This window comes from Apis dorsata, unplaced genomic scaffold (genome assembly GCF_000469605.1).
Source record: "Apis dorsata unplaced genomic scaffold, Apis dorsata 1.3 scaffold_247, whole genome shotgun sequence".
Classification (NCBI taxonomy): Eukaryota; Metazoa; Arthropoda; class Insecta; order Hymenoptera; family Apidae; genus Apis; species Apis dorsata.
In genome coordinates, this window is record NW_006263526.1 from 458271 (window position 1) to 473020 (window position 14750).

Genomic DNA, 14750 nt, shown 5'->3' on the forward strand with positions numbered 1-14750 from the left:
ATCATTACCACAATGTAGATTATGCAGATTGTATCAACTTTTGGCTCTTCAATTATATGTTCCATTAGATAATTCTAAATATCATCGAACACTTTATATTTTTACTTGTATAAATCCAAATTGTTGGAATCAAAATGAAAGTTGGACTTGTTTGAGAGTTCAAGTATCAGAAGATGAATGTAAACCAAATGCTTTAGATAGTAGTAGCATAGTAGTACCATCTACAACATCATGGTTGTCAGATGCAGATGATTGGGGTGATAATTTGAATGATAATTCTGAACAAAATGGAAATAATGTACTACCAAATAATATGACAGATTTTCATTTTTCTTTGCAAAAAGATGCAGATGAAAATATAAAAGAAGAATTTTCTGCATTACATGTTGATGATCCTAATGCAAACAGGTATATAAAAAATTGCTAAAAAATATTAATATTTATAAAAATGTATTTATTTATTATATCTAATTTATTTTAGCCCAGCAAGTATAGAATCTCCAGTTGGTGTAGGTGCTGTTGGTAGATTAGATTCTCCTCAAGCATCAGCTGAAATTGATGGTGAAGAAAGTGAAGTTGTTTGTATTGATACTCCAATCCAGCCTCAATGTGATTTAATTAGTTTATTGCGAGAAGTAACTCCATTTCCTATTCAAATAGAATCAAATATTGATACAAAATTATCGTTTGTTGAAATATTTCTTTCCGTCGAAGAAGAAGATTATAATCTAGATGTGCCACAACATGTATGTGATTTACTCTTGGAATATCAATATAGAAATCCAGACTTATCATCAAAATCTGGAGCAGATATAGATGAAGGTAAAACTATAGAAACAGATTCAGAAAAATATGAAAAAGGCATTCCAATGCATGGAGATGAAATGTTTCATAATTTCATCACTCAAATACAGAAGAATCCTGGTCAACTTTTACGGTAAAAATATATATGTAAATATTAATTAAATACTATATTATTATCAAATTTTATGTATATATATATTATATTATTCTTTAGATATTCCCGAGATAATTCTGCACCATTATTATTATATCCTATTAGTGGATGTGTTGGGAAATGTAGACATTGCGGAGGTGAAATGACATTTGAAGTTCAAATTTTGCCTACATTGATTTCCAAATTAATACTTCAACCGCGAGTTGAAAAAAATTTTCAAATTGAATTTGGAACTGTTTTAATATATACTTGTATAAGAAGTTGTTGGTCTCCAATGGATCTATACAGGGAAGAGCATGTTATTGTTCAAGCAGAAAAATTATAGTGATATTACAATTAAAAATAAATTTAATAGAATTCCAAACTTCCAATTTTAGAAAAACTATAGTTGAATTTTTTTTTAGAAGAATACCGTCCACCTTTTGCGTATACTTTAGAATTCATAGTACTGGTGTATAAAAATAAATCTCTAATTCCTATAATATAAGATTCATTGAAAATACCTCTTTAAAATGTTATGTTAGGATAATTATGAAAAAGAGATCTTATTTTGCTTTTAAATTTAATGTATACTAGTATAAGAAGAAATATTATATACTACTACTTACATATAAATATATAATCATTAAAAAAGTGTTTGTTTTATTCTTTATTTATCATTTTAACATTATTTTTTACAGTGTATATTAAAAACAAAAATTAAATTATTATAAAAACTATATTAAATATTTAAAATATTTTAATCAAAGGATGTATCATAGAATATTCACGTTTTTCATACATAAGGTCCATTGCACTTATGTAACACTGATCACCATTAAATAATGGACCATTTTCTATAATTTTTGAAATTTCACATATTTTAGAATGTGTTACAAATGTCATTTTAAGTGCTACTTCTTTTTCAAGATCTGCATTTTGATTACCATTGCAATATGATTTTGAAGAACGTGATAAGTTAGCAAATGTTCCATATATTTCTGTTAACATTTCAGTTAATCTTTCTAAATCTATATATTGTTCTACAGACTGTGATCCACTACGTTCCAGTAATATTAAAATACTGTTTTTCAATCTATCTATACAATCTTCCATATATCTACTAGCATAAGCTAATGATGGATGAAGATATTTATCAGCATTTAATTTTGAATTACTTTCAAATATTGAATTTAGCATATTATAAAAAGGAAATTGAAAAATATTTCTTTTTTTAAATATATGATCAGCCATTGTCTGTCCAATATTTTGTACAATACGTCCTGCTGCATATGTACTGGCATCTAAATTATTTATATCCATTGTTGTTAGAGCCATAGCATCATGAAATGCTTGTATATATGATTTATTATTCATATAACTTTGAGCACCAATTAATTGCAGTCCTGTTTGAATACATTTTAAACACTTATTTGCACAATATGTTTCAGTAAGAATATGCTCTAAATCAGCATCTATAATTTCATATTCATCTATCATTCCACTTGTAAGATATGTCATACTTTCCATAGTATACAAAGAAAATATTATTTCACTTAAAGTTTTTTTCACAACATCAAATTGATATAAATCTCTATCATAATGCCTCATTTGTAAAATATCAGGTATTAATGTATTTATAAAGTTTCTTAAAATACTGATTGCTTGAGCAGATATATTTTGCCGTCCAGGCTTTAAATATTCCATTAATATTTTAAATCCATCACCTAGTGTACCAATGATATTTTCACTAGGTACAATTGTATCATTAAAATTAACTGTACAAGTAGGTATTTCACATCTGCCAATTGTTTCATATACATTTGTACAATTTATATTTCCAAAATCATGTTCAATTAGAAATAAAGAAAATGAATCTGTTCCAGTTATATTTGAAGATACATGTTTTGCAAAAACTAAGAATAGATTAGAATCTACTCCATTAACAACATAATGTTTTTCACCACTTAATAACCATGAATTTTCTTTATCTTGTATAGCAAGAGTTTGAATGCTATTGATATTTGCTCTATGATCACCTTCATATACACATATTGTAGGAATCATTTCACCACTCATAATTTTTGGATAATATTTAATTTTTTGACTTTCTGATCCATATTTAGAAATTATTTGAAGTGGTGAAATATGATTTTTTACTATATATGTACCTAACCAAGGTAAAGTACTTAGTGTTTCTATTAATTTCAATGATTCTGAGTTTGATAAAGTTAAACCAAAATATTCTTCACTAATATGTGTTCGAAATACTTCAAGTTCTCTAAGTTGATTTAATATCTGATTTTTATCTAATTTTTTATTAACACAACTTGACATATAAATTTCAATTGGTTTTAACCATTTAAAAAAATCATTATATCTAAGAGATATTTGTTCTGGATAAGTGAAAACTTCACTATTAACATTTTTTGTAAGTAGAGCTGTTAAAAAAGATATTCTTTGCGGTTTTTTTTTTGGAAGAGGTTCAAATTGAGTTTCCCGATAATTAATATGAGAATCAATAACTTCACTTAAATATTTTTTTAATATATAATTAGATTTAAAATTAAAAATTTTATTACTTTTTAATAATTTTCGTGAATACATTATTCAATATAATTATATATAAAAATATAGAAAGAAATCTAAAATATATATATGATAAAATAGCATTAATGTGAATAAAATAGTATTAATGTAGATAAAATAGTATTAATATAAATATTATAATAAATCACTGTCTACGATTTTAATTACACATTAGACAGAAGATATTACATATATATATATATATATATATATAGTATGTATCATTTATATTCCATGTTTAATGCTAATAGTATAAAAATAAAAAAACTATACTATTACTATTTATCAGAATTGTATAATTCATTTTATGTTTACAAAATAATATGTACATTTTATATTATATATTTTCAAATATTTATTATTTATAAGACAAGAAATATTTATAATATATAATATAATAAGTTTAAAATAAGTCTAAAAAAAACCATTTAAAATTTAATCTATAATATAGGGATTTTTTATTTTAACTGAAAAGTTTACTGTACTTACTATAATACTATACGTGTATTAAAGATGGCTTAAAGAAAAGTTATAGTTTAGATTGAGAAATGTATCGCTTTATGACAAAGTGAAATGTAATTTTCTTTTTCTAAATAGTAATAAATATATATTCAGTCATGTCATATTTAAATCAACCCGATTGTGTACATTATGTGTGTAATTGTGGTTCTTTAAAACCAATTTCAAAGATTTATTTCTGTAGGCACTGCTCCAAAATTCGTTGCGGATATTGTGTCTGTCAAGAGGTATAATTTATTTTATTAAATATACATATAATGAGTGTCAAATTATTTTATTTATTTATTTTATTTAATTATTTATTTATGAAATAAAACTATAAAAATTTATATAAATTTTATATGTAAAAAAAGATTTTTATTTTAATTAATAGGTTGATTCACATTATTGTCCTAACTGTATGGAAAATTTACCGTCATCAGAAGTTCGTCTTAAAAAAAACAAGTAAGTTTTAAATAAATGTGAAGTTTTAAATATATAATTATTTTATTAACTTATAATGTCTTACTTTTTTTTAAATAGATGTTCAAATTGTTTCAAATGTCCGTGTTGCTTTCAAACATTATCTACAAGAGCTGGACATGTACCTTTAAGAGTAATACCAATTGAAGGAGAAGATTCTAAAGATATAAAAACAACACCTAAAAAAGTTTATTATTTATTTTGTTCACTATGTCGATGGACATCTAGAGATGCTGGTATACCAGATCAATCTGTAGGTATGTTTATTCAAAATATTATAATTTACAATATTTTTATATCTTATATATATATATATAAATAAAATATATTAAAATATGTTTTAATATTAAAATAATATATGTTAATTAGCTACAGGAGGTTGGCCTGAACAAGAAAATCCTCATACAAACCGGATTAATACTTTAATTGATTATCATAAAATATTAGCTTCTATAGAAAAACAGCAATGTGAGAAAAAGAAATTTCGACCAAAGCGTCCTTATATGCAAATTGTAATAAATTTAAAAATTAATTTAGAAAGAAACCTATTTTAATCATGTGATTTAATTTTTTTATTGTCATTTTAGGCTATGTTTAGAATAACATCTGCTATGGTTCGTAAACGTATTGGACATCCTACAAAACCTGCTACTGAATCAACTGACCAACCATCTCCAGCTGTTGCTAGTACAGAAGTAGAGGAATTACCAATAGATATTTTTACAGAACCAATAGAAATAACCAAGAGTAGGTAGTATTTATTTTTATCAAAATATTTTTTGTTATTTTAAGAAATAAAAAGAGAATATCAATTTTCAAATATTAGTTACTACATTGGAACAACGATTACAACATCCGGACATACAAGCAGAAAATGTAAATGAATTACGTCCTCAACATAGACAATTGTTAGTTAGAAGATCACAACGATGCCGAGTTTGCGAACATAATCTCTGTAAACCAGATTTTTGTACACACTCTGCAAAATTTAAAATACAATTAGCTGCATTGTAAGTTTATATTTTATAAATTTTTGTCTTTAATATTAATTTATGTATATTTTTATTATAGTTATCATGTACCAGAAGTAAGGATTGTTACTTGTGAACCACTTCGTCCAGGTAAATCAAGTGAATTGCTTTTAAAGTTTTGCAATCCAACTCAACATCAAACTCAGATAATACTTTTATCATTGGATACACCATTGACACCTATTTTAACAGCTGTTGATGAAAAAGAAGAACTTAAGCAAGAAAATACACAACAGGTAAATATTTAATATTTTCTAAATTATATTATTTTTTAATATTACAATAATTCCAGGGATCTGAATCTCCAAATTTATTACCTTCTATCGTGCGACAAGTGCCTGTAGTAGAGGAAACAAAATCTATTAAAATTAATGCAAATGCAGATATAATTCTTCCTCACAGCGCTCTTATTTTGCCTCCTAGAGATGATGCTGCTGAATATGATGATACTGGTGATACTCATAATTTTCAAGATGATCCTAAGTATGAATTTTTGTTTTTATAATTTGGAATATTTAATAATAAGAATCTAATTTATTTTTTTTGAAGGCTTGTAATTTGGCGAAAAGGTAATAAAGCTGTAATAAAATTACATGTAATACCACATGAAAATATACAAGAAGGTGATAATCAACCAGTTATAATTGGCTTTGTTATGCAGTATGGATATGTGAATACTATTACTACATTAGAACATAAAGCGCCTCAAAAATTAGATCTTAAAGTTAAACTTTATCTTACTATAGGCAATATTGTTGGAAGTGCTTAATGCTTATATCATATGAACACTAATATTTATAAATATTATAAAAATGAGTTCAATTAACTTTAGTAACTAATATGCATTCTCAGGCTACACACATGTATTTAATATATATCATTTATTATTTAAATATTAATTTTATAATGAAAAGTCATTAATAAATGCATAATTTTCCTAATATTGAATTTAAGAAAAAGTTTACTATATATAATTAGCATATAAACTTTTCAAAATATAAAAATGAATAATAAATATTATAAGTGTATTATATTTTGTACTGATTTATTATTATTTAATATTAAATTATCTATTCATTATGTAAAATTTCTTTACTATTTATATATATATATATAAATATGCCATATTTATTTTTTAAATTTTTATTTTTGAAAGTTAATAAAGCATACATAGAAATATAATTTATAATCTCCGACCACGACGACCACCCTTTCTACGAGTAGAATCAGATGGAATTGGTGTGACATCTTCAATTCGACCAATTTTCATACTAGAACGTGCAAGTGCACGTAAAGCAGATTGTGCACCTGGACCAGGAGTTTTTGTTTTGTTACCTCCTGTTGCCCTCAATTTAATATGAAGTGCTGTAATTCCAAGAGATTTACATTTCTCTGCTACATCCTATTAAAAATAAAAATATTATTTTTAAAATATTAAATTTTATTATATATGTAACTAAACATATAGTTTTAGTTGTATTATAAAATATAAACTGTATTCTTCTAGATATAGAAATGATTCATGCAGATACACTTCTAGTTAACAAGAAAAAATTTATTTTACCACATACATGAACGCTCCTAATATTAAATAATGTTACTTAGAAGCTGCCTGAATGTGGATAATTGATATATATTATAATTTTACCTGAGCAGCAAGCATAGCAGCATATGGAGAAGCTTCATCACGATCTGCTTTGACTTTCATTCCACCCGTAACTCGCGCAATGGTTTCTCTATAAGAAATAGTTATATTAATTTTTGAAAAAAAAACAATAATTTATTTAAAATTTCAATATACCTTCCAGAAAGATCTGTTACATGAACGAATGTATCATTAAAACTTGCAAAAATATGAGCAACACCAAAAACAACTTCTCCTTCACGCAATTGAGGTCCGAGAGATACTTGAACCTCTTCTTTTTGTACCTTTCCTCTTTTCGGCGGCATTTCTACACCAAATATTTTTTTATTCTTTTAATAAACATATATATTTGTTATAAATATAAATAAAAATAGTTATAAATAGTTGTAAATTTTAGATTTTAAAGTTAAATGAGATTTCAGAATTATTACTGGTCTAAACAATTTTAATTTTAAGGTTATGTTTCTTGACAGAGATTCAAGCTGTGTATAAAAATCTCATGACATAAAATTAAGCCAACAGCATCTTAGCATTTAATGAATAATAAATCAATAATATAAATACAAATTATTTAAATATATTTATTTCACTTATTTAATACCTTATTTTTTAAAGAATGACAATTTTTTTTACAAAATAGTTCTAAATCAAACTTACCGTAATTCCTTGATATAACGCGACCGACGCAGCAGTCTAAAAGAAGGTGACTTCCGGTGTATAATAATCGAATCGATAGTATCGAAAATCGAAATATAAATCACTACATGCGTATAAATAAAATAAAATAAAATTTAATAAAAATATATCTTTTTTGAAGGGAGCAATAATTGTTATAAACATTAAATAAATGCAAAAACTTAATTTATTTTAATACAAAATATAATATAATTTTCGAAGAAAGAACTTTTAATAATAATTTATGTTTTAAAAAAAATCTCCTTTATTTCTTTTATAACAATTATATTTTAGTTTTATTTTTTTTAGATTCCATATAATTTTCTAATATATTTTGATCCTGTAGTTGTAAAAATATAGTAAAAGTAATAATAGAATAATTATTAATGATTTATAAAAAATTTTTTTTTGATTTTAACAAATTATTATAATTTACCTGTTTTTTTGTCTTCCTTTTTTCAATTTCATCAATTTTTGATGAAATTTTCTTTGCTGTAAATTCTTTTGTTTTATTTCTTCTACAACTACCTCCTCGTGAACCTCGACCTCTTGTCGATCGTTCATCTTTTTTGGTTTTCGGAATCATATTTCTTTTTTCATCTTCGTCGCTAAGATTAATATCTGAATCAATTTCAAAACATTCTGCCTGATTTTTTATATTATTAAATACTGTTTGTATCTAAAAAGCAATAAACAATAAACAATATTATATACATAATTATAATTATAATTATAAACGACATAAATTTCAACTTTATTTCTATTACAATAATTTTTTTAATTTTTTTTAATTTAAATATACCTCTATTTTATCTACCTCCATTGTATCTTCTTTTTCTTCTTCTATCCTTTTATCCCTAATATTTTTAATTTCATTTCGAATACTTTCAGAAGTGTCAACCTCACAAGTTTCCAAATGTGTAATTGTTTTATTCATTTGATGATTTACAATACCTTTGAAAGCATCTAAATCTCCCATGTTAACAAATCGATTTAATGCTTCGTTTAAACCATTAACAGTTAATACTGTTAATTTATCTTTATTTTCTTCCAAACTGAAATGCTTCTTTATACCTCCTTGTACAGTTTTGTTCCAATTTTTTTCATTCTAAAAAATTTATTTAAAAAATAGTAAAATATGATAACAATAATATTATTACTAATTTTTATTTACATCATCAAAATTGAAAATTTGTGCCATATCTTCAAGATCATCTTCGAGTGAATTTGAAGAGTTTGATTTCTTGTTGACATTTTTTTGTTTACGAAATATAACTATATCCATAGGATTAGCAACTTCATCGCAATATTTTTGTGTTAATCTGAAATTTTATTCTTTTATATTTGCTATAAAATGAATTCTTAAAATGAATTCTTTAATCTAAAAGTTCAAATAAAAATAAATTTTACTTTATTTCATCAAAAATTTCTTCATCAGAGTTATAAAATATTCTTAAACGTAATAAAGGTAAAATAGGTTGTTTGGGATGACCAGATAGTTGAAGAGCAGCTTTAGGCATAAGTTCATTTTGTATATAATTATCAATAAATTTGAATACTGATTCAGAAAGTCTCTCAGCATAATTTTTCGGTATTTCTTCATCTTTAAGAATTAAATTATCAAAAATAAATGGTCTAACAGTTTGCAGTTTCAATTTTTGTAATTTAAATTTCATTTTATTTACAGTTAAAATACCAATATGTTTGGGTTTTGATTCACCTTCACATAAAGAGGTAGCAATAGAACTTCCTACAATTTTAATTTTTAAGTATATATATATTTATAAAATTTATATCCATAATGTTTATAACATAATTGAAACAATATAAACAAATTGTGTATACCTGGTTGTGAAATAAAATATTCAACATCCGGAATAAATTCTGGAGTTATACGACATTCATGTTCATGACCCCATATAATAAGATTAAGAAATTTAGGTAATTTATTTTGTGGAATATATGTATATTCATCATGTTTTACGCGATTTTGATGTAAAACAAATATATTGAAGCAATCTGTTATTTCTGTTGGGCGTAACATATCTATCTACAAAAAATTTATATTAATTTATATTAATTAAAAAAAATATATACATCAACAAATATATATAATTTTTTTCTTTTAATACTTTTTCATAATTTTACCTTAAAATCTCTTAACAATCGAGATAATCTTTGATCATTTATATAACTCAAACCATATAATGCAATATGAGTTTCACCTTTTTTTATAATTAAAGGAGGAATATTTATTTTAGTAAGGTCTGTCCATTTTCCAAAATAATTTATTAGACCAGATACTGATAATAAGTCCATTGATCCAATAGCTCCAAAGCCTATTATTTTATTAATATTAAGAAATGAGTAAAAAGAATGTTATAATTATATTACATTTGAAAGATTAACACTAATTTACTTGGATCATCATGATTTCCATGAATAGAAAATATTGGCATACTAATATTTAAATTTGGATCTTCATAATTTACAGTTTTATAAGCACAGTGACGAAATATGACTTCTGGGTCACTTAAGAATTGAATTTTAATTTCTCTAATAAAAAATGTATATTATAAATATATATATAATAAAAATATTATAAAAATGTACATTCTAATAAAATATATAAAAAATGATAAAATTATTATTTACTTTGTGCCTAAACAATATTTTCTTAATAGTTCCATGCATTTTAATATTGCAGTTTGTGATGGCTTGGTATCATGAAATAAATCTCCACCAAGAAGTATAAAATCTACTTCATATTCTTTTCCATATTGAAGTATTTCTTCAAAAGTTATAAAACTATCTTCTGATTGTTGTCCTTAATTAATAAAAAATAAATTAAGTATAATATTCTAAATAAAAAGTATATTTCAATAATAAAAACGATAAATTTTTTAAAATAAATAAAACAATTATGAAATAATAATAGACACTAACCTCTTTTTTTATTATATTCAAAACCTAAATGAATATCGGTTGCAATTAAAATTTTAATTGAATCATCAGGATTTGTTTTTTCATTTGTATTATTAATTGGCGTAGAAGACATTGCATATATTAAATATTTTAAATTTATCAAGAATTATAACTTTGTTTCACTTGATTAGTGATTATATACTATGTGTGTTTTTAAAGCAAAATAAAGTATCTAATAAAAAGTCAATATATTTAAATATATCTATTGTTGTATTTTCCTCTTGTTAAAACATAACAAATATCAAACAAATATATAACAAGAGAAAAGATTATTATTTATATGATAAAATTATAATATTACATAAAAGTCCGAAATTTGCTTCAATAAATGTATTATGATTGGATAAAAATATTACTAAAATTAATTAGTAAATATACTAGAATTAGTAAAAAAAAATCGCAAGTATCGATTGAAATTATAAAAAAATGAAAAAATTCAATAATTATAAATAATGTTTATCATATAATGTAAATTCAAATATTTTAAATTTTTATTTAAATATTAAAACAAAAGATATATTTTTATTAAAAATTTTTAGATTATTATTAAAAACATTGTTTTATTTATATAATTTTTAAAATAAAATTAATCTATTAAACATATAATAATTAAAATATTTGAAAAATTCAATTAATTTGAGATTTATTAATATAATTTAGATGTAATTATAAATTTAAAAAAATATATTTTTAATTTAAAAAATATGATTTAATTTAAAATTAAATATAATAAATATAAATATAAATTCAATTCAATAACAATATTTTATGAAAATATATAAAAAAATAAAAAAAAATAATAAAGTCACGATATAATTTATTGGATACGAAATATAATATTACATGATAATGAAATTATTATAATTTTAAATTGATTTTCAATGAGAATATATTCAATATTATATTGCAGTTTTTATTTAATATTATATTTCATATGCTTTAATTTAATTTATAATGAAAAAAAAATATTTTTAGAAAAAAATATTTTATATTTGAATTGCCGCGAAAATGCCAGTGCGAAATCCGAAATATTCCGATTATGACCGAAATAATGACACGGGTAGGGGTCGTTGGGATGGCGTTACGATCGCCACCTAGCGGTCAGTCGGCAGTCGTTGCAGCGAGGTGCAGGAGGAGGTTTGCTCGCCATATTTGTTGTTGTCGTCGATGGGGTAGCCTAGCTGGAGTTTTGTTCTAGTGCAGTGGTGTAGTGCGTAATTCTAACGTAAAGTATTACGATTATTTGTGTGCCCGTGTCGGGCTTAACCTTCGTGGAAGGTACTGTGGACACGGTGCAAGATGTCTCTTACATAAAACTGGTGGGGCAGTGGTGGCTCAGCTGTCCTACTCTGTTGTCGAGTGCGCCGTTTTATGTGTGTATGTGTGTATACATATAATATACATGTTTGTGTACTATTCCCCATTCTGTTCTGGTTCCGTACTGTTCGTTCGGTAGTGCTAGTAGTAGTAATAGTAGTAGTAGTAGAAGGAAAGAGGGGTGTGAAGTGCACCAGTGACGGAACGGTAAACTTGTTAGAGAGGGTGAGGTAAGCAGGAAAAGGGTTAGAATCCATGTGTACAAAAGGTGTGAAAGATGGAACAGTGAGACATACGGGCTAAGAGATGTAAGAAAGGAGAGGGGTTGCTCCCCTATGCGGGGTCGGGGTCGTCGCACGTTCTTGACGTGGGTCTGTCGACCCGCCAAGGTCCTTATGCCTCTGTCTGTCGCGTCACTGATATGCTCGTGTCCCTCTTTCGAATTTTTTTTGCTCTTTCTCTTGTGCGAAAATTCAACTTAACCTAATCCTTTCTAACCTTAATTTTATGTTGTACATTTGACATTCGCCACAAACTACATATATATTTCTTTATTGACATATCAAATATTATTTTTTTTATTTGTCTTTTTACATCGAACTATTAATATCATTATGTATATTAACATTCAAATGTGTTTTTATTCTTTTTTTTCTACTTTTCGTGTATACTCATAACTGGCGCGAAATTATTCAAAATATTGAAGTGATACTTTTATATACGAAAAATCAATACGCTTCTTTAAACATCGAAACGTGAATCAGCTGTTCCTATTCTATCTCATTTCAAACAATTTAATATTTTCGAATACTTATTGTTGTATTCAATATTTGTTAATTTTTTTTCAAATTTAGGCAATAGATTATTAATTTCGATCAATAACAATTTATAGGATTTAATTGATCAATGTAATTGAATATCATATGCATATTTCTATTATCATATCATTCTAATATTATGCAAACAAGTATCGAAGAGAAGAGTTTCTTCGCATAATACTTTACAGAAAGTTATTATTTATACATTTATATGATTAATGCTTTGCAATCGATGTTAAAAAAACGTTGCAATAAAAAAAAGATATTTAATTATTAATTAATATCCGTTTTAATTAATTTTCGATTAATTTTCGATAGTTTGTTATATAAATTTATCTTCGGAAAATAAGCAAAAATATATATATATATATATAAATATATAGAATTGAAAAGTGAAAGGTGACCTTCCTACGACATCACGGACAAAACATGACGACGATAATGACGAACAATATTTGAAAATGTAATCGAGTGTTTTGATCCGATTAATGTCATTAATATATTTGTATATATATATTAAATGATATTAACAATAATGCCAATCGAATTTTGAAGTTAAATTTTATAATTAATATTTTATTATTGACAATTAATAACAATAATAAAAAGTATTTAAATATTTAAATATTATTTAAATATTAAAATATCAAATATTTTTCTTAAATTTTATGTATTTTTTTCAATTATAATATTAAATATTAAATTATAATATAATATTGAGAAAAATAATTAAATTTTTTGTAAATGAAAAATTTCAATTACATACTACAATAGAGGATGATATTATAATATTGTGTTTATACCGATTTGAAGAACAATTAAAAGTAGTGTTTATTATAGTTGTGCAGCAGATAGATCTAATAAAAAGAAACTATCGGATAGACACATAATTTATCATATCATATGCAAAAATTCCAATTTCTTTTTTTTTCCCTCTTTATCTCTTTTTTCCTTTTTTCTACAAATATTATTTAAACAATATATGAAGTCCTATTTTATTTCGAATTTATTATTATTTCTATTGCATGTATGATATAGTTTTATTGTTTTCATTTTGTGATTGTTAATGTAGCATTGTATATGTTGTTTATTATTTTTTTTTTGATATAAATTATTAAAATTAATTATTAAAAAGAATTTTAAAAAAAGAAAGGAATTCTCAATATTAATTTCTTAATAAACTTTAGAAGAAACTTTTGTGTTCCATTTCAAAAATTGAAGAAAAGAAATCCAAATTCTTTTTTTAATTGCTTGCTAATTTTATTACAATATATAATTGTAATGTATAATTTAATATAATATGCAATGTATAATTTATTATAATTTTGTATAATTATGAAATGTTGTATAATTGGAAAGAAATTATTTTACAAAGTTGTTTTATTTAATGCTTGCATAATCATAAAAAGTATTAATTATTAACATTTGTATATATTATTAAATACATGTAGAAACAAATTGTATTTTGAAGAAAATAATATTATTCATTAAATATATTATATTATTTGTCCATAATTATTTTTTATTATTGTTATTATTACAAGCAAATGATGCATTCACTAAATAAAATATCAAAATGGAAAAGGATTTGGATTTTTATAAATAAAAAACAACATGTACGATTCTTCCATCCAAAATAAAAGAAACATAATTCGACTTCCTAAATAACTTCGAAAAATATTCTCCCACAGGCGGCGATCCGCGTGGGGCACAGGGTTGAAGGGTTTGTTCGTCAAACGGTGGCTCGGCTTGTAAGAGACGGCGGCGGTATC

At 24.2% G+C, this 14750-nt stretch overlaps 5 protein-coding genes across 7 annotated transcripts in view; 2 read left to right on the forward strand and 3 right to left on the reverse strand.

Annotated features, from left to right (window-relative positions):
- LOC102671169 (programmed cell death protein 2-like) overlaps positions 1-1587 on the forward strand; it is a 2542-nt gene extending 955 nt beyond the window's left edge. The window contains exons 2-4 of the mRNA XM_006615961.2: positions 1-408; positions 482-937; positions 1019-1587. The exon at positions 1-408 is cut by the window's left edge and continues 14 nt beyond it. Of these exons, the coding sequence (XP_006616024.1) occupies positions 1-408; positions 482-937; positions 1019-1283 (1129 nt within the window). The 3' untranslated portion in view covers positions 1284-1587. The remainder of the gene's footprint in view (positions 409-481; positions 938-1018) is intronic.
- LOC102671030 (complex I assembly factor ACAD9, mitochondrial-like) lies at positions 1502-3715 on the reverse strand. The gene has a single exon (XM_006615960.2). It carries the CDS (start codon positions 3542-3544, stop codon positions 1688-1690), a length of 1857 nt encoding a protein of 618 aa, XP_006616023.1. The 5' UTR covers positions 3545-3715; the 3' UTR covers positions 1502-1687.
- A 283-nt stretch (positions 3716-3998) lies between these two features.
- Positions 3999-6563, forward strand: LOC102672299 (dynactin subunit 4). Its single transcript, XM_006615971.1, has 9 exons — positions 3999-4272; positions 4419-4489; positions 4568-4764; positions 4877-5019; positions 5095-5254; positions 5334-5517; positions 5579-5774; positions 5831-6021; positions 6088-6563. Exons 1-9 carry the CDS (start codon positions 4144-4146, stop codon positions 6305-6307), a joined length of 1491 nt encoding a protein of 496 aa, XP_006616034.1. The 5' UTR covers positions 3999-4143; the 3' UTR covers positions 6308-6563.
- A 102-nt stretch (positions 6564-6665) lies between these two features.
- LOC102672445 (40S ribosomal protein S14a) lies at positions 6666-7929 on the reverse strand. 3 transcript variants are annotated; one of them, XM_006615972.2, is made up of 4 exons: positions 7841-7929; positions 7340-7490; positions 7187-7274; positions 6666-6940 (listed from the first exon to the last, which is right to left on the reverse strand). In XM_006615972.2, exons 2-4 carry the CDS (start codon positions 7486-7488, stop codon positions 6722-6724), a joined length of 456 nt encoding a protein of 151 aa, XP_006616035.1. In that variant the 5' UTR covers positions 7489-7490; positions 7841-7929; the 3' UTR covers positions 6666-6721. The 3 variants fall into 3 exon arrangements, with proteins under 3 accessions (XP_006616035.1, XP_031366458.1, XP_031366459.1); XM_031510598.1 differs by having other exon boundaries at positions 7340-7496; positions 7841-7919; XM_031510599.1 differs by having other exon boundaries at positions 7340-7513; positions 7841-7908.
- Positions 7641-11156, reverse strand: LOC102674169 (double-strand break repair protein MRE11). The gene is made up of 11 exons (XM_031510600.1): positions 10805-11156; positions 10514-10685; positions 10278-10414; positions 10007-10197; positions 9704-9908; positions 9269-9608; positions 9033-9180; positions 8661-8966; positions 8295-8537; positions 8158-8198; positions 7641-7665 (listed from the first exon to the last, which is right to left on the reverse strand). Exons 1-11 carry the CDS (start codon positions 10914-10916, stop codon positions 7641-7643), a joined length of 1920 nt encoding a protein of 639 aa, XP_031366460.1. The 5' UTR covers positions 10917-11156.
- Positions 11157-14750: the final 3594 nt, after the last annotated feature.